At 48.3% G+C, this 18,409-nt stretch overlaps 1 protein-coding gene across 5 annotated transcripts in view; it reads right to left on the bottom strand.

Annotated features, from left to right (window-relative positions):
• Nucleotides 1-18,409, bottom strand: part of ena (ENAH actin regulator enabled) — a 126,083-nt gene that overhangs the window by 31,326 nt on the left and 76,348 nt on the right. For 3 of the 5 annotated variants that reach the window (XM_075698922.1, XM_075698921.1, XM_075698919.1), the window contains exons 2-3: nt 6,433-6,598; nt 4,733-4,904 (exon numbers count right to left, since the gene is read on the bottom strand). In XM_075698922.1, coding sequence (XP_075555037.1) covers nt 4,733-4,904; nt 6,433-6,598 — 338 coding nt within the window. Of the gene's footprint in view, nt 1-4,732; nt 4,905-6,432; nt 6,599-8,611; nt 8,903-11,431; nt 11,527-18,409 lie in introns of those variants that run through there. The other 2 variants (XM_075698918.1, XM_075698920.1) reach the window with 2 other exon arrangements.

The raw sequence follows: 18,409 nt of genomic DNA, 5'->3' as shown, positions 1-18,409 counted from the left end.
ATGCCAAGACAGGCTGACACCATGTCGCCCAATGCTGCCAGTCTCTAGTAAGCATGTTAAAAAATAAAAAAAACGACTTAATCTAGTTTTAATAGTAAGGAGTAGTGCTTATTTTATTCAAAAAAAGAAAACGGAAGGAAGGGGTTCGTATACTGCACAGCGAATAAAATATCTGCGAAAAGAATGGTAAAACCCATTGCAAATCGAGTTGACATTCTCAAATACGAATAAGAGGGAGATGCATACCGAAGCAAGTATTTTTGAATATAAGCTAGTTCTATCAACTGATAGCAAGCCCGAACTTTGTCACAAATGAGATTCTCTCTCAACAGCTGGTAAGTAAGTCACCCTCAACTGTCCTGACATACTCTCCGCACAATGCCTCAGTGATGCATTTTCACCGATTTAAAGATTTTATTTTGGTTTGGATAAGGGACACCTGGCATGTCAGCGTCGGCCAACACTTTGCCTTTTTAGAGCTCAAGCTCCTTCAAAGAAGTGGCAGCCACGCTTCCTTTCCCATCCATTCCTCAATGTGTAGGTCCTATCTGTTCTTGTCCTCCTACCGCCACGTGATTGCCCCACTGACCATTTGAAGCATCCTCTTGGTCAGTTGCACAGTCAACGCCCGATTTTTCACACTCCCTAGGGGCCGCGATAACTTCCGAAAAGAACAGGCGCTTCGAAAAAGTGAATACGTGTCTTTTACTCTGAAGGACTGCCAGCACACTTATTAGGCATATCGATGCTCTTACTGTGACAGAAGATAGTGGGTGCACGCGCGTATAATTAAGGAACACGTACTGTGTCCCGTAACAATTGCCCCTTCCCACGCTTGTTATGCTTTACCGCAATAATTTCGCGTATGCTTCACCGCATAGCATTTCTGTACTGAGGCGAGCCTGACTTTCGGGAACCGACCATTATGCAACGCGCCATGCTTTCCGAGCTTCGAAGCCAATCGCGAGGACCAGAAAGGCGGAGTCGCTGCGATTGCTGACAGCGGCGAATCCTTTCAATGAAAAACACGGCACCGAATGACAAGAAGCTTAATAGCGAACGTCGAAACAGCTAGGCCTGGCGCTGCTGCGGTGGTGGCTACGGCTGCCAGCGGATCTCCATGAGAGCGCCGGTTCGAGGCAGCGAGATACTCAAAATCAAAGGTGATGGCTTCGATTATTGCCGTTTCATACTTGCGGTCATGGCAAAAAGTCCGGCTAATTGGATGGTGAAGGGTTCTTGCGTCCGAAATTGCAGACGTTCTTATACATTTACCCTATGAGATACACGGTGGTGCCGCGAAGCTGTCCGATCTCAAGCCAGCGTTGTCGTGAGTTTCGTTCCCTTTTGATAAAATTACAGCGAATTTTCCCTGTAGAAGCAAAAATTCCGTGAGTTTTCCCCGAGTATTTCTAGACTATTCAAAATCCCCGAGCATTCCCGGTTGGTAGACACCCTGAACATTTCACTTAAACGGCCCTTAATTCACAAGGCCACACAGCAAATTTTGGTTATATGCTTGAAGTTGTTACGTGCCCTCTAAGGAGTGTTCTCCCACAAGAATTTTTCAGATTAGCTCATTAATAGCAGAGATAGAAATATTTGAAGTGCCGCGAACCCATGACTTTAGGAGGCGAGCGTCACCTCCAACATAGACACTTTCTCCCCTTGCCCTGTCTAGCCTCCGCAAGCGAAATTCCTTCCCTGCATTCTCCGAGAAATTCCTTCCCTGCATTCTCCGATACCAAAGCTGGAGGATCGTGTGACGAATAAGTCTTGTGCCCCACCTTTATTTGTTAAATCTCTCTCTCTCTCTCTCTCTCTCTCATGTTTCTGCTGAGTGGCACACTTCTGGTGACAGTCTTGTGCCTGAGTTGTTGCATTCGTCTTGTTTTGCGCAGCGGACCATTTTACGAGCTCTGCGCGAGAACACCTGAGTAGCAGGATAAGTCAGTGCCACAATTACGAGCAATGAGCAAGGCGCAAGAGGATGAAAGAGCATGATCGCGGCGCTGGAACACGGTAGAAAGCAACAGTTTCATTCTCTGCACAATGTGGCAACAAGCGTATGAAACTGAAGTACGTTTCTCTTGTTACGGTATGAAGTAGGACAAAAACACGCAGACATTCGGGTTGTATGTTTTATTATTTCTCTAAACATTAATTCGTCTACTGAGGCCACAAATTAAACAAAATAACTGATGTTGCCTTGATTAATTCTTGAAGTCACGTGTCAGTATGAGTGACGTCACACCCTGGCCATGTACGTAGGAGCACTTGTGCAATATATGCAACTCTCTGGCTGGCAGCATGGCACCCGTGAGGAGAAGGGCAAATGGCATTTGGTTTGAACTTTAAGCTGTTTCCGCAGTGCGTAGGGATGTAATGCTTAGCAGACACGATCGTTAGTGCAAACTGTATGCATTGCGCTTGTCAGCTCAAAATGGCCAGACCTGGTGAAGGGCCCTTTAAGTAAGCAAGTAATTCCCCCTGTGCTTTCCTTGTTATTGTCCTTGTCTGTTGGCTTCACACTGTTGAGGTCATGGCAGGTGTCCTCATTTAGTGTTGTTCTTGACATCTAAAAGGGCGGTAGGTGTCGAGCCAGCATACACGGTGCAGAATGCAACTAGCTAAATGTAACAGAATGTAACTAGATAAATAACTAGTGGCACTGCTGAAAATGATTTTGGTGTCTAATGAGGAGAATCTTGTCCATTACCCACAATCAAAACAACACCAGGCACATACAGCTGTGTCAGTGACGTGCAACCTAGCTGACAAAAGAGCACCTCCCAATTTTAATTACTGATGGTGTTTAAGCTATGCTGGGTCGTGAGAGAAGCCATGGTCGAAGGCTTTGGCATAATCATGACCACCTGGGGTCCTTTAACAAGTACCTAGTCAAGTACACACATTTTTATGTTGTTCATTTTAATTGCAGTAGCGTTTTCTAGCCTACTCCCACCTGCTTGCCTGAATCTGGCCAGCTAGCAGGCCTCGGAGCTGTGCCAACCAAAATTAAAAATGATTCATGTCATTAGTCGGGCTTAAACCAAGAACCCCACACCATCATGCCTGTATGTAGCCACTACATTGGCACAGCTGTTTAGGTAGCTTGTCTGCTAAGCACTAATTCTGTGTGGTTGTCACCTGTTGGCTTCACAAAAACAGGCAGAGGTGATGCTATTTAGCAGCTTTGCACACATTCATGCTGTAAGGTAATGCAAACCAGTCGCCTGCGTTATCTTTGAGATCAAATGAATACATATGTGCTGCATTCACTGTTATTAGTTTGTAGTAAGTATGCAGGTATATGCAGTAGGTGAACAACCAGTTTCGCTCTTAACTTGATCCTTCTTCCAACTCGAAGCATTGAAACAAGGGCTATAATTAATTACAACCATTTAAACTTCTTGCGATCACAGGTTTTTCTTTGAATTATCACAAGTTAAACAATTGTCGTCCAAAGTAGGCTTCCAAGCTATGAAATGAAGGCAGGTATGCATAGTTTGCTCCATTTGAAGTGATGAAACAATCAGAGCAGTAATACAAAAAGACATACAACTATAAGATACAAGATAACTACAACTACAATACAAGTATAATACAGTACAACTACAATACAAGATATACAAACAACGCAGCTAGTTTGCATTGAGTCTCATGTGTGGGGATGCGCGACTCTCGCGCGTCCCCTGATATGTTTTTCCCGCATGGCGCGTCTCCTGTAATCCGGCTTCGCCGCGTGGCCTGCGTGATGCCCACGGCGGTCGATGTGGTTGGGGCGCAGTGCGAGAGATGGCGCGAGTGTTGCGTTGCTAACGCCGCCTCACGGCAGGGTTACCTGGGGGCGCAGGGCAGAACGGGCTGGCTCTTCCCCGGCGCGTCGGCGAACGGCGTGGACATCCCGCGCGCCGCCGACCGAGGCTTCTGCGAGACCGCCTCGCGTGGCCGCCTTCGAACGCGCCACGATTCGCGTGACCATACACGCGAAGGACCAGGCGTTGGGATCCAGCATGGGGCGAACATATTCGCTCGCTTCCGGTCGCGGTGAGTCAGACTTCTAGATTTGTCGCGCGCCCATCGGCATGTTTTGTGGATAGCAACTCGGCTAGCAGGCACTGACCTATGAAAGGTGCAATCAATGCCCTTGTGATTGTTTGCACTACTGTGTTGTCGTTCCTTTGTCCCAAGAGCACGGGTGTGAGAGACCCCACACATCAGAGCACATAACACAAGCAAGTTTTGACTAGTCATGCCTTATGAAAATTGCACGATATGTTAGGAAAGCCAAGAAGTGTTAACTGAATGACTTGTTCAAACTGAGCAGCTATAACACGAGGCAAACCAGCGGAGCACCAATCAAAATCTTGATATTAGTTTGAATTAACCCCTTATTCACTAATGTTGCCTACCATCTGTTATTGCCTTGTTACAAGGCTTCTAGGAATTGTAATTTGAACAGGAACATATTTTAAAAGGAACATCGAACAGGAGAGACATACAACCAGCTGTCATATATCTAAATGAAATAAAAGTCAAATGTATGTTTTCACTCGTATACTTGCAGGGTAGAAAGGGTTAACCACAGTATCAAGTTATCAGGATTTTAAGAATTCTTGCAAGTTGACTGCATTTCATCACTGTTATCTAGCACATAGTCCTCAATCTATCGCTGGTGCTCCTCCGAGAACGTTTCCACACATGGTGCAGACTTCGGTGACAGACTCACTGTTTTGGTTGAGCATGTCGATGGCCCGCAGCATGGCAACGGCAAAGTTGTCGGCGTCATCTTTACTGCTGAAGTTGAGGCCGTAGACTGTGCGGTTGTCGCGCCACTGGTGGAACGTGCCCGTCGCCTGGCTGTACTTGAGGCCCTTGAGGATGGCACAGTTTATCACCACCTGCAAGGAACACACACACGTCGGGCCAAAAGGTGTCAGCGCAAGAACAACCACAGCAATCAGTTGTGCGACGCTAGTTTCCCAGCCAAAACCACCTCGCGTCCCCAAGTTTACAAATTTCTTCACTCCCAAAACTCTCAAACAGCACTTCTAAACGCTTCACATCTGATCGTATTATAACAGGACCTGCAGACCTCATCCAGACTTCTTACTCTTACATCTACTTGCTTTTGATCTCTAATAGACATTGCCGGCTTGCAGTCTATTAATGTTTGAGGTCAATTCCACTATCTCTGCCCTGCATTGCTTGACACGGAACAGGGGTAATCGGAGATGTCTGAAAGAGACCTGTATCCTGCAGTAGACAAGACTGATGATGAAGAATTATTTGACGATTTAATATGATGCAACTTAGAAGAGAAGGACAGAGAGCTCTTCTGAGCAACCTTGAGAGGGCATTGCATGGTTCTCGCATAAGATTGCTTGCAGTGTTGTGCATCTCATTTACACAATGAAGAGGAGAACACAGTGTTGTCTTTTTCGTTTTTCTTGTGTCTGCGTTTTCTGTGCCCAACATTTCTAGAACCCTTACCAATTTGCTCAGACTTCTGGTGTATGTTTCAATTGCGAAATGAAGAGACTATAGGTGTTCAATGTATTTGAACTGCAAAGGCGTACACATTTGTGCTGATTGGTTCCCGACTTGAGTGGTAACAGCTCAATATAACAGGATGTGAGAAAAGGACAGACAAAAGTTGCATTCTCTCATGCTGTTATTTGTACTGTTACCCCTCAAGATGTATTTGAATTTCCCAGAGGGAAATAAATTTTCTGATCACCAAAAGGTGTCAGTGGCAGTGATACAAGTGATGAAACTCCAAGAGTGCTACAGGAAGAGTCAAAGATAGGACTTTTGTTCTTGCAAACCACTTGCACATGTAAGTCCACTGCCGGCAGCCAGGGGTGCATAAAGAAAGTGTTTTGATGTCAAAACCCTTTAAATAGTGTTAATCTCTATAAAAACGCTCCGATAACAAAGGTGTGTGCACAACTGTGCACACAGCACCTGAAGGGGTTAGTGTAATAACATGTGCACTGAACAAATGTCGTGAACTAATGTAATGCAAGTTCTGATACATTGATTTTTGCTAAAGAAAGTTGCACTTGTAGTTCACATGCTTTGAATCTACTGCTTTTATTTTTTTGCTCATACTAACACATTCAAATACAGTTCCATTACTCATCCAGTAGAGTACCGCAAATTACTGCCTAGCACTGTTCATTCCTTATCGTTAAATGAGTTTTCAGTCACCACAGGAGAGTGCTTTTCAAACGTGTTATCTGCTTCACCAGTATTACTTTTTCGTTGGCTTGTGTTCACATGCCTATGTTAGTTGCTTCAATTATTTGTTTGTGTTTTGCCTTGCTGCTTGCTAATTTAGTATCCTCTACTTGCACTTGAATGATTACAGTGGCACATTGCAACGTTTCTGCAACGTTCCTGCAGCGAAAGGCAGGTATTCCTCACCTCATGGTCGTGCAGCTTTCGGCCAACAATGCGGAAGGTGCCATTGACCGTGTGTTGGTAGATGTGCACCTTGGAGAGGCCGCTTGACGAGCCGCTGGGCACCCACTTCTTGTTGTGGTCATCGTAGACCAGCACAGCCGCCCGGGCCGACGCCACAGACTGCTCACTGCATGTGCAGAGAACAAGAGGGGGACAAATGCATTGTCAGCTAAAGTTCTAGAGAATAAAGTGAAGACCTATGTGGCTGCGCTAAAGCTGTAGCGACTCAGCAAGTTCACCTTCAATTTTACTGGCATTAGCGAATTACTGGCGCTGGTCACCTCGAAGAGAAAGTTGGTGTGGTGTAATGCAAACGCTCCCTCACACACCCATTACACAGTTCCTCTGGCGGCGTCCGATGATGACAGTTGAAAGACGGCAAAATAAAAGGGCATGAAAGTGCATGGTAACGGATGGAACGATCGAACGACTATGAAACACGACAAGAAGCGGACGCCTAACACGTCACAAAAAAGTAGCAGAAATCCGTGAAGTTGCAAAATGTTTGCAGGACAGAATGTGGAATTTGCATCCCGTTTCCTGACTAACAGTGCACATTCTATTTGTGATGGGTAATGTGCCCCACTATCAAATATTTGTGGAGCATCACACCGTCACTCATTGGCTAACACCATGCAATCTTCTTCACTTGCACAGAACTACAAAAAACCATGCAATTTTTAAATGTGTAACAGAAGTGCCACTGGAAACTATGAAAGCATATTGTAAATTTCTGAGCACACTGCAGACATATGTTCAACTGACGTTTTTCTAAAATCCTGAGCAGTGCCAGTCTCTGCTTCTGATAGCCATAAGAAATGCATGATTCAGCATATTACCACTAAGCTTTGTGCAAGCTTGTGATGCTTCAAACTCAAGACGCAGCTGTCGCAAAGGAGAAAAGAAGATGACTACTTAGGAGCAGGCAGACGAACATGACAACAATACCCAAAAATACAAGAAGTTGCCAGTCTAGGTGACAGATGTCAAAAGTACCTAGCTAGCCAAGCTGCAACTAGCAGACAGACGAACATGACAACAATACCCAAAAATACAAGAAGTTGCCAATCTAGGTGACAGATGTCAAAAGTATCTAGCTAGCCAAGCTGCAACGAAATAAAAACCAGGTGCATGGACACTATGTGAGCCACACACGGTAGGATATAAAACTTTTGACAAGCGACTCAGAAATATAGTTATTGTAAACGAAGACAGCTATAGGCACAGAGATACTTGATAAAAGGGAGAGAATGGTATTCTTGTTGGACAGAATGTAGATTATTATACTCAGTGTAAATCCTGTAGTAGTACATTGCTATACAATACAGATGCTTGATGCGACAAGCTATGGGGACAAAGATACTTAGTGAAGGTGAGTAAATACAATTCTTATAGGGAAGAACGTGGATGATTAGGGAAAATATAAAGCTAGAGCCAATCCTATAGCACTGTATCAATACACAATACCATTGCCCGATGTAACATGCAGTACCGATATTGAAAATCATTTGTAATCCGCAAGCTTTGGCAGATAAACATGGGAGCTTATTCCGTGACACAGTGACTGGTAAATAAGTAAATATATAGTGCTGAGCGCAAAGTGACAGAGTTGATGAAGCCATTTACGTACTATTGCCATAATAGGGCAGGTCACTTCTCACTTGTCTTGCTGTCATGATGTGTTAGACTGGGGTTAAGACATCTCTTTTGACACAGCTACAGTTTCGTGCAAACTTTACTTCTGTTTGTGTTTCTCTCTTTGCATTATTTATACACTCGCTTGCACAGATGACAGCCATTTCGAGAGCACCGCAAGCACAGGAAAGACGTGAAAAAAATTATTTCTTAGAGCCCACACAATAAAACAGATGACACAGCTTAAATGATATTGTATGGTTGCGAATAAAGGGAAATCGGCTACTACGTCATATTGCAAGAACGCTGTGGGCACAGAACATGAGGTAACCAATTTTAGCTTTCTAGCAGAAGACATTGATGCATGAGCTAAACCACCACAACAGCACTACTTTCTTCTGTCTGTTCCCACTAACTGCACGAACAATATTACAGGAACAAAACAACTCTTGTTCTTCGGTGCCACTGAAAAACTGAAGAGACTTCGAGCTCCTTCACATCTCACCAGGGCTCAACGAGAATTACGTCATTCTTGGAACCCTGAAAGTTCTTCCGCATCTCCCGGACCCGGGAGGTCATCCTTTCAGTCCAGCTCACACCAGACGAAGACAGCGGGCTAGTACAGGGAGAATAAAAGAAACCCTGTCTTCACACGAAGTGGACGACAGTTAAGATATCCTTGGTGGTCGTGTCCACCCGCGCACCACGATATGTACCAGCCTCACAGCACCACAAACACAGGGGGTGGTCGCCCACAAGCCTCCGGGCACTGTATATAACAACGAAACGGCACACACGCGGATCTTTCACCGATGTGACACTTCTCAACTGACAACCACGACGACGACGACGACTCCGAGGGCAAGCCCGGCCCTTCCCCCTCTCCCCTTCTCAGACGTGCTAATTAGCCAATTAGAAAGCGCCACTGAGCGCTGCAGACGCGCTCCGTCACGGAAGACCAGGGCCGGGGCCTTGAGCCAAGGGCAGTGGGTTGGAGAATGCGAGATCGGCTCCGTTCGACACGGCGCCAAACGGCCAGCGACAACGGCGACGGGACTGCGAGAGGCGGTGTTTGTGCGGGCTACGTGGAAGCGGCACAATCCTGCCGAGTCAGCGCGTTTCGCAGGGCTAAGCCGAACGTCGGCAAGAGGGGGGGAGGAGTTAGTGCAACTAAGCGAAACAAAGTAATGCGCGCTCGCATATATATATATACATCAACGACGCCACTGGCCTCGCGGCGTTATTCCTCGGGGTTCCCGCTGCCTGCAGCCCGCTATGCTACGTACGCACAACAAAACACGCAAATACAGTTGCGGAGCGTCGCTGAAGGTGCCTCGTTTCGACGACGTGGGCGGACTATACTTCACGTGATCGTGATGTGTCTCTACCCTTTGAGACGGGTGAACAGCTACACAGCCCCCGAGCGGATGCAAGTCATACAAATAAATTAGCATATAAAACATTAAAGTTAGTCACAGCCCTCGTGGTGTCTGTAAGGGAATCAAAGGGACTCCATCCCCTGCCTGTCTGTAAGCACTGAAACAGACAACTGCGAGAAGTAGTTGTGCATCCCCCCCCGCCCCCCATTCACTGCTGACCGTTATTCAGGTGTCAGCAGACTTCGATAGACGGTTAATATGCGGTCAGTAGTGATTTCCCTCCCTTCGTTTTCCTTCATTTATCTATTTACACAAATAAACAACCAACTGCTATTACTAACACCACAACAAAATTCCGCTACAAAAAAAGATTTTATAACTGAGCAGACGTAAGCGAAGCAAATATTGCTCTCGGTGTGCGGACGCGCCCTGTCCCCAAAAGACGACAAAAAAATCTAAGCCACCTCAACTCGCACCGTCGTCTGCTCTGCTTTTGTTCGCGACGCAGACGACAAGGTGCGCAGATTCGCAGCGCATCGGATTAGGCTTCGTTCGCCCGACTGGGACGCCCCCTTTCAGCTCCAGGGCGCAGGTGCGGTGCGCGTCCCACGAGTGTTTAAACACGAGCTTGAAAGTCCACCAAATGAGAAACTAACGAAGCCATGGAACATATTATAGTTTGGCGTACAGGGACGCTGCAGAAGCGTAAAGGGAGCCATATGCGCAGCAGCGTAGTGTTCCTGTGTTCAGCGTTGCGTATTACGACATCTATTGTGATGCTGTGCTCCTCTATGCTGCGTCATACAATACTCGTGAAGTTATTTTCGATTTTTTTTTCTGTGTTTTTTTTTTCTGGCCCCGAAGAAGGCGCAGTGACGCAGACGCACGCAAGAAAGATGTCGACAACCGCGCTGCGGTTCCTACTAGCCTTTCCCGGATTTGGTGAGATGCCTTCTCAGTATGACAAGGGCGGGAAGATTAGTAAGTGGATATTAGGGCAAAAACCTACAAAAAAAAAAATCCTGGCACTGCGACTTAACCGCACAGAAACGCAGCTGGTCATGTGGCAAGGCATTTCGTCCGCCAGAAAGCACGAACGTGCAGCACTTGTCCAATATGACTACGCCGGCAGACAGCTGCATCATCCGCCAACAGACTACATATAAAGATTTGTAGCGTTGCCCATGCGGCCACGGCAAAGTATTACGCCCCTATTACACAGATACAGGATACTGCGGTGATCAGCTGCAGTCCGCCCGAGCGAAGGTATTGTCGAACGACCGTTTGCGTGGCACCGCGGTATGAATTACTACATGCGGCAGTCGAGGAACGTTAAATTAAAACGCGGAAAATTAAGCAAGTATTTTGGTTATGTACGCGGGTATAGTGCGTCTACGTGTCACTATTTTTTTCTAGCGAAAAACGCTGTACTGAAACGCTTCAACACTCGCAAAATAATTACACGGTGCAGCGATTTTTGTGGGCCGTAGGACGACAGTTCTTGCACGAACAATTGCACGAAGACACTTCCTTGTTCGGAGCAAAGTAATTTGCAGCAATCACCGAGCTTACGACCAAAGCCGAAACGACGCCCCTTCGAAACGAAGCTATTTTTACGGCGAGAGATAAATCTCCGTCGAAGAGTGTTGGCGAGCAAATATTCACCCAATAAGTGCGGAAACGGATAAACTTTAAAAATAAATAAATAAGGCAGAAAGAAGAAACGATCTGTGCTACAAGCACGTGCGCCAAGCTCTCAACTATAGCACTTCAACGAAAAAAATAACAGCGTGATCTAAATATAAGCAAGCAGAAGTTAAATCGGCGGGCTCCAGAAAGCCTGGCGGAAAGCCACCGACGGCGATCGAGTGTTTTCGGACAGACGACACCCTCGCGCGAACGGAGAAAAAGAAACAGGAGGCATAGTAACAGAAGGCATATCATACCGTCGGGACGTCATCCGGCCGCCGCTTATAGCAACCCGCTGAAAATGACGTCGGGCAAAAAACTTCACAGGCGACCACGAAGGAGCGCACGCGCACAGTGACGTCACAAAAAGCAACAACCACGCGCACAAGCCACAGCGGCGTGACGTCACAACGGACACCGCGGGACGCCGCGCCAGCGGCGAGTAACAGTTCACGAGCAGATTCCAATTTAAAAGGACGCACCGAGGACAAACAAAGGCGGCCAATCGCAACCGCTCCCGCACCGCAGGGCGCCGTGACGTCAGCAACAGCGGCAGTACAGGAGCGGCTGGAACGGAACCATCAAGGTTATAAAAGCGTTCCGTAGGAAAAGTTATATGCGGAAACGTCCTGCAAGGCATTCGACCAGAGGCTCTTATGTAAAAAAAAAAAAAAAAAGAGAACTATTGTGTTCATCGTGAAATAAGATATATAAGAAAGAACCGAGAACAACGCATTCAGCAGTCGCGACGCTTTGAAAAGCAGAAATGAGGAGGTCGATATGGGCCAGAAAGCAGCGAAGACAACGATTAAAGACGTGAGGTGTGAAGGTAACCCACTGTCCGGAAGCAACAGGTTTCTTAATTGCGAGTGAAAATCGGGTAACATTTTTTCTTTTCTTAGCTTTTTTTCATATTTCACAAACTTCCTATAGCAGAGTCGAACGTACAAAATGGCCGTTTCACGACCCAAAAATTGCCAGCAAGTGCCCCTCAGTCCAGACAAAGAGTATGCATATCCGAGAATCACCGATAACTCCTCCACTCCGCGGTATATACCTTCCTATCTGGAGACAATAGTTTCAGCGCTTGTCGGCGCTCTAGGCTTATAATTCCACTATTCGAGCGCGCGCTCCGGCCACAGCGACTGCTCCAAGCTACGTCTACACGACGTGTATACGTGTACACCCGACAAACGCGGGTCGAGTTGGTTTGTCGAGCCGAAAGTCGACATTCAGGTTGACGCAAACGACAGCGAATCGGGCAGAGCGAGTGAGCTCCGCGCCAGGTCGGTTGACTGGCCCTGGCCCGACTTCTGGACACGACCCGCTAGAGTCTGCGCTTGCGTAATCGAAACTCGCAGATTTTCGCGCGTTTGGGCCACGTTTGCGCGGGGAAATGTTTTTCGAAACGCTAGGTTGAGCCTTTGGTTCCTCTAGAATGCAATGTAATCCTCCTTTACGCCCACGAACAGTGGGCTATAGACTAAAACAGATGCTTTTAAAATCTCTTACGCGACGGCGAGATGACGCAGTAACCGCACCCGACCCGTCTTTTGACTTAGCACCTCTTGTTTTTATAGGACGTTTTCTCGCGGTAACAGCATGTAGCCGCCTTTTGCTGTTTCAGAAGTGCAATTTACATGCGTAGCAAGCGCACCGGTTGTTTTCGAGTGCGTATACAGGTCGCCTGCAACCGACTCCGGTTCGATAAATCTCTTTCCTGCCCTTTTGTCCCCACCGATGCTCTAAACGTATCTTCCTCATTTCCCCTGCTGACCGGTTAGCGCTCCCACCAGCATTTAAACTCTCGGCTCTTCTGAAAGGTGGACGTTACGTATGGGTATTGCTGCGGGAATATCTTGGCGTTCCATTACATTGTGCCGAGTCATTTACCAGGTTGCGAATATTTGCTCCAACATGGTTTTTGTCCTCGGGCATACAACTCGAGCCTCAAATAGTACTGCGCTTTCTGTTATGTTAATGTTACCTCATCGTAAAGATGTTTTACTTAAAGATGTTTTACTCTCTCTCTCCCTCATCGTTTCTTTATTCGTCCATTAACATCTATTTTCTGTTGTATTCATTCCCTGCTGCCCATATAGTTACTAATTTCTTATTGTTATCAAGTTTATGCCCCTTACCATTTTGTATTACTGTATTACTCTATATTTTATATGTTCCTGAATAATTAGGATATGCCATAAACCTTACTGTGCTGCTATGTCAACTCCTATGTTGCACTGCCATCACTGAACTTTGTTCTCTCAAATGCTGATCCTTTTTGTTTGTTTACTAATAATTTTCGGCCTTTGTATTTCCGGTTTCCTTTGTAAATATTTTATCAGTGCTTGTATCTGTACGCCCACCCTGCGAAAATCCATCCCTGGGATTGCAGTATCCCTAAATAAAAAGAAATTATTGACGCGTTTGTAAATCTCTTTGGACGTTCTCGATTCCATGCTTTGTATACCCAAATTAACAGTCTCCGTTTCTATCACTTTCTTTTTGATGACTACATCTAGGGCACGCCCAAGCGCAGGCGCCAGGTAGCGCTAGCGCGCCGCCTAGCGTCGCCGTATACCGGAACGGGGAAGAAAAAAACCCCGGGATTTCCCCATTTCCCCCGCGTTTCCCCGTTGCTCCCCAGCAGCTCCCGCGCGCCGCGCTAAAAATGACACCTTCACCCACTTTCACAGCGGCCCCGAAGGCCTCGCGTGCTGCCGGGCTATCAACGGCTCTCTGGCCGCGAAACCCGCAAACCTTAACCTTGTCGCCACCTCGAAGGTACGGTACGAGAGGGGGAAGGCGTATACGAGCATGCGGTATGCGAGAGACGGCGACGGCGCGTACAGTGACGTGCGTGTCACGAGACGTGCACGTACGTGCTTGGAAGTTAGCGAGGGGGGAAGAGGGAGGGGGGGAGAGCGCGCATATAATCGATAGCCTTCATTAGGAAGGCGAGGCGGGCGACACGCTCGCCAGGGCGTGTCGATCGGCGCGCGCTCCCTTCTTTGTCCATATATCGCCTCTCATTAGCGGCGCGGCTGCCTTAGCTCGCACACACAGACGGGTTCGCTGTCGCGGATCGCCGAGCGCTCGAGCGGTGCGTATGTACGGACCGCCGGTGTCTATAGCACACACACACACACGCACGGATACACACATGACTCGCACGGGGTTGAGGCCGATATACGTATACATGCCACGTAAACATCGGGCGCGCGTACGCGCGCCATCGGTTAGTACGAAGCACTGGCTACACCGCGGCGCGTTGCACACTTGGGATCTGAGTCGCCGGGAGGTCGCGAGCCCTTGGCGGGCAGGATTCCGTTCGAGTGACTGGGCGCCGTGTGCGTGTCGGCCATCATCCTAGCGGGGCCGTGCCAAATGAACAGTGCGCCGCACGCACTCACGGGATGACGTCACGAAGTCGGCATATAGCATCCCCCCCCCCCAAAAAAAAAGGAAGAAAAAGAAACGGACCGCGAGGCTGTGATCGGGTGAGACATGCTAAGCCGTGTGACGCATCACCCTTGCTCGCACCGCGTATACCCCGTCCGTGAGCAATGGTGCGTGCAAATACGGTGCGTGAACCGGTAATTGCTCCTGGCAACGCAAAGACGCGAGGTTGCGGGTGCGGTTCCCGACCGCAGTGGCATGGGGGTGGATGCAAGGGCGCATGGACCTAGCTGTGTGTCGAGATGTCAGTTGCAGGTTCGAAGGAACCACAGGGGGTGCAAAAGTCAGCGGGAGGTTTCCGCCATAAGGGGCCGCTCTCTGCCGGGCCTGCCAGCTTAATGCAGTCGTTAGTCGAGAACTAGCAAATTCAACAATTCAAAGCCTGTGTCACTTCCAGCATAGCGGCTTCGCGCGAGCGCTTCGTCGTGTTCAAGTGGTCGAGCAAGCCTTGCCCCGACGAGCACCCCGCCGGGTGCCATGGAGCACATCGCCGAGACGCGAAGTACACAGCGCTGCGCGGTGAAATCAGCAAGCAGTCGCGGATGAATTCAAAATGCGCCTCAGACAAACACATTTTTGACCTTTTAGCATTCAGGGCCCCGTCTCGCAAAAAATTCGGTGTCGACGTGCACAGTCCGACGTCGTTCCGGCAAAAAGAATTTCGAGCCCCGCATGCCCTCCCTGTAGCGCAAGGAAGTTACTGAACTAACTGAATTTCTCAAGGTAAAATACGCCAGAATAATCGTAAAGTACGACTTACAGCCTACAGACATGATAGCGTCGGATTGTAATTCGAGCATACGAGCAAACGATTCTGTTACGCGAAAACTCAAAAAACACAAGCCGCTTTTCGAGCGTTTCCACCACTCAGAGCGGCCATGGCCACTGCCAGCACGCAAATCTCACAGGCCATAAAGCGGCGCGCCCGGTTCCTTGCAGCGCCTCCAGATGGCGCTCGCCTCCACCGCGTCCCGGCCCCCGCAAGAGGCCGAGTTTCTACCAGAAGGCAGCTCGCCTTCGTGCGCAGCGTTCGCCGCCAGCGTTTCCCGGTAAACGTTACGGCTACATAAGCTGCAGTTGCCGGAAAGCGTGAGAAGCAGTCGGGGATCTTCGCTCCTCTTAAAGGCGAAGCTTAAGCGTCCTCCAAATTTTTTGGGCGTAGAATGCGGAGTCGCTCTTTAATGTTGGCGATGATGATTTCTGGCATCACCTTCGAAACAGGGCGGTCATAAAAAGTCACCCAGCCTGCTTGAGCTAATCATATATATATATATATATATATATATATATATATATATATATATATATATATATATATATATATATATATATAAAGACCAGCATTTTACCTACATCTCCTTAGCATTTGATCTCTTCCTTAAAACATTCTATATCTACCTTGTTTACCTATGCCCCTCTAACGGAGTCCTATATCATCTCCTACCTGCTTTTTTCTTCTTTTTTTTACCGGTACTATAAACGCATCTTGCTTATCTCGACTGCACACCGGTTAAAGCTCACATTCGCTTTAAATCCCGGAGCAATTCTGGAAAGAGGACGTCACCTATGCGGGTCACGCGGGATGAACACTTTCGGGTTCCATTAAGTTGGCCCCGAATTTTTTCTGCAGCCAACACATGTTTCATCCTGTTGCGAACACCTGCTTCGGTGTGTCCCTATCAGAGTTAATGTATATGGCTCCCTTTAGAAAGACAGCCATTAACTCGACGTTCAACTAGTCAGTGGCGCCTTTACCTAGCTATGTCAACCGGTGTGAATAAAGTTGTAGCAGCATACTATAATGTGTGGTCTCCTCGCCTCTCTCGGCTGTCCTTGAGGGGGCATATAGCCCCGAAATCCCTGCTAGCTTAAAACAACTTCATTCAGTAGGCCGATTTAACTCCCCATTAGTGCACACGGTTGCCAATGAAAGCACCAACAGGCGTTACACGTACTCCTTTCTCGGAGTAAAAATGCGCCACGTTAACACCCTCTCGAAAGAGAGTCTAATTTACACGCGCCGTCGGTACGGCTGAGCGTGCGCCACCAATAGGGGACCACTTACTAGCTGGAGATTAGCGACTTGACCCTTCCCTGTAGGAAGGCGTCGAATGACGACGGCATGTCCTCCCTCCCGCGTCGGAGTTGCAACACGCCTTGTCTCGAACGCCGAAGGTGACGGCGCTCGGACGAAACGGGCAGCGTAGCACGACACACACCGGAACAGCCAGGACAATTTTCTTTTTGTTGCAGTTTCGCGGAGTCAGATGCGCCAAACGGCAGCCGTCTTGCCGGCCGATGCGTGGTCTCACTCAGCAGCGGGACGCCATGTTTTGGGGGGCCGCTAGGTGTTCTCCGGCGTTCGGGGAATTTTTTGGACACCGGGAAAAAAATGCACTCCCGGCGAAAGGGAGTCAGGGGTGCGGCGCGGCGCCACCGCCGCAGACTCCCCCGAATTTTGGCGACGACGCCATCTTTAAAAATCGGATGCCGCGGGGACGCCACCGCCAGTGGCGCCGCCATGCGGACGCGGTTGACGCGTGTCGTGGTGGCGTCGACTGGAAGCTAAACGACGAAGACGTCTCTTAAATGCCTCGCATGGCCCCACGATTATTTATTTCCCCTTCTCAATACAATGAGATAAAGAAAACGGTAATTGTGAAGTGGCTCAAAATTTGTGGGATCCACTTTCTCACATCTCTTCTTTTGCCAAGATTATTTGGTTATTATTTTGTTATAGGACTCACCAATTGGTACAAGTTCTTTCGACTTATCCGTTGTGTTTTCTTCTATCCTTCTCGTTTTCTTAAAATCACCTCGTTCTTGCTCTGCACCCAAAGTGGGTTCGCGCCACCGTAGAGCCCCACTATTGTAGAGATCGGCGATAAGCAACATTTTCGAGGACATCACCATTAAATGCCTTCGGTTACAGGGTTGCCGCATTTTCCAGACGCGATTTCCTGCGAGACACGAAGAGACTGCTGGGATAACTTGTTTTCGGTATTGTCGCTTCTCGATGTTTAAAATTCCCGTTACGCTTGGCGCCGCCGCCGCCGCCGCAGTTGCCTGCATATTTCGTCCATAAATTTCGTGGATATCGATGTATACAAAGAATAAACGCCAAAACCGGCGCGGAGGTTCACCATTATTTAGAGTGCCTACACGAATTCCTCCTCGGAATGTGATAAGTGGGACGCCTTGTAGCGCCGCGGCATGGGCGCAGCCATGTTTGATCACGTGGGCGCGCTGCCATGAGTCAAGGCCTTGTGCTTGGAAAGGCCTGTCACAGGTAGGAAAGAAGCGCCCGTAAATGCGACGACAGTCGGGTCGACGATACGCGAAACCGAAAAAAAAGCAACGCCTCCCCTTTTTTACAACGACGCGTACGGTTCTTAGAAGTCCATTGTTCACACGAAGCCCGTCCGCTTGCAAGTAGCTGCCGCAAACGATACTGATCCCCTACGGTAACCTCTCTCTAACCACGGCGCAGCTTGCCACTTCAACGAGACATAACCATCCCACTTACACGGCTGCAGTAACGAACCGAAACTGCCCAGCAGACACGCTTTGACAGCCGTGTTCCAACACCGCCATTACGGTCAGTCTTTGCCGCCTAAACAAAAGACATTACATATCCCCTGCCTCTTCCTCTCCTCTCCCACCCCCAAGACAATCTGTTGCCGCTGGTCGCCGACACAAAAGGCGGTAAGGGAAAGGGTGGGAAGATTACGCGAGGAGGAAAGGTGGTGGAGGGGAGTGGTCAAGGTACGGAGCCC

Source organism: Dermacentor variabilis, chromosome 7 (assembly GCF_050947875.1).
Source record: "Dermacentor variabilis isolate Ectoservices chromosome 7, ASM5094787v1, whole genome shotgun sequence".
NCBI classification, from domain to species: Eukaryota; Metazoa; Arthropoda; class Arachnida; order Ixodida; family Ixodidae; genus Dermacentor; species Dermacentor variabilis.
The sequence above is the reverse complement of the archived record's forward strand: the minus strand, read 5'-3'. Positions and strand labels throughout refer to the sequence as shown.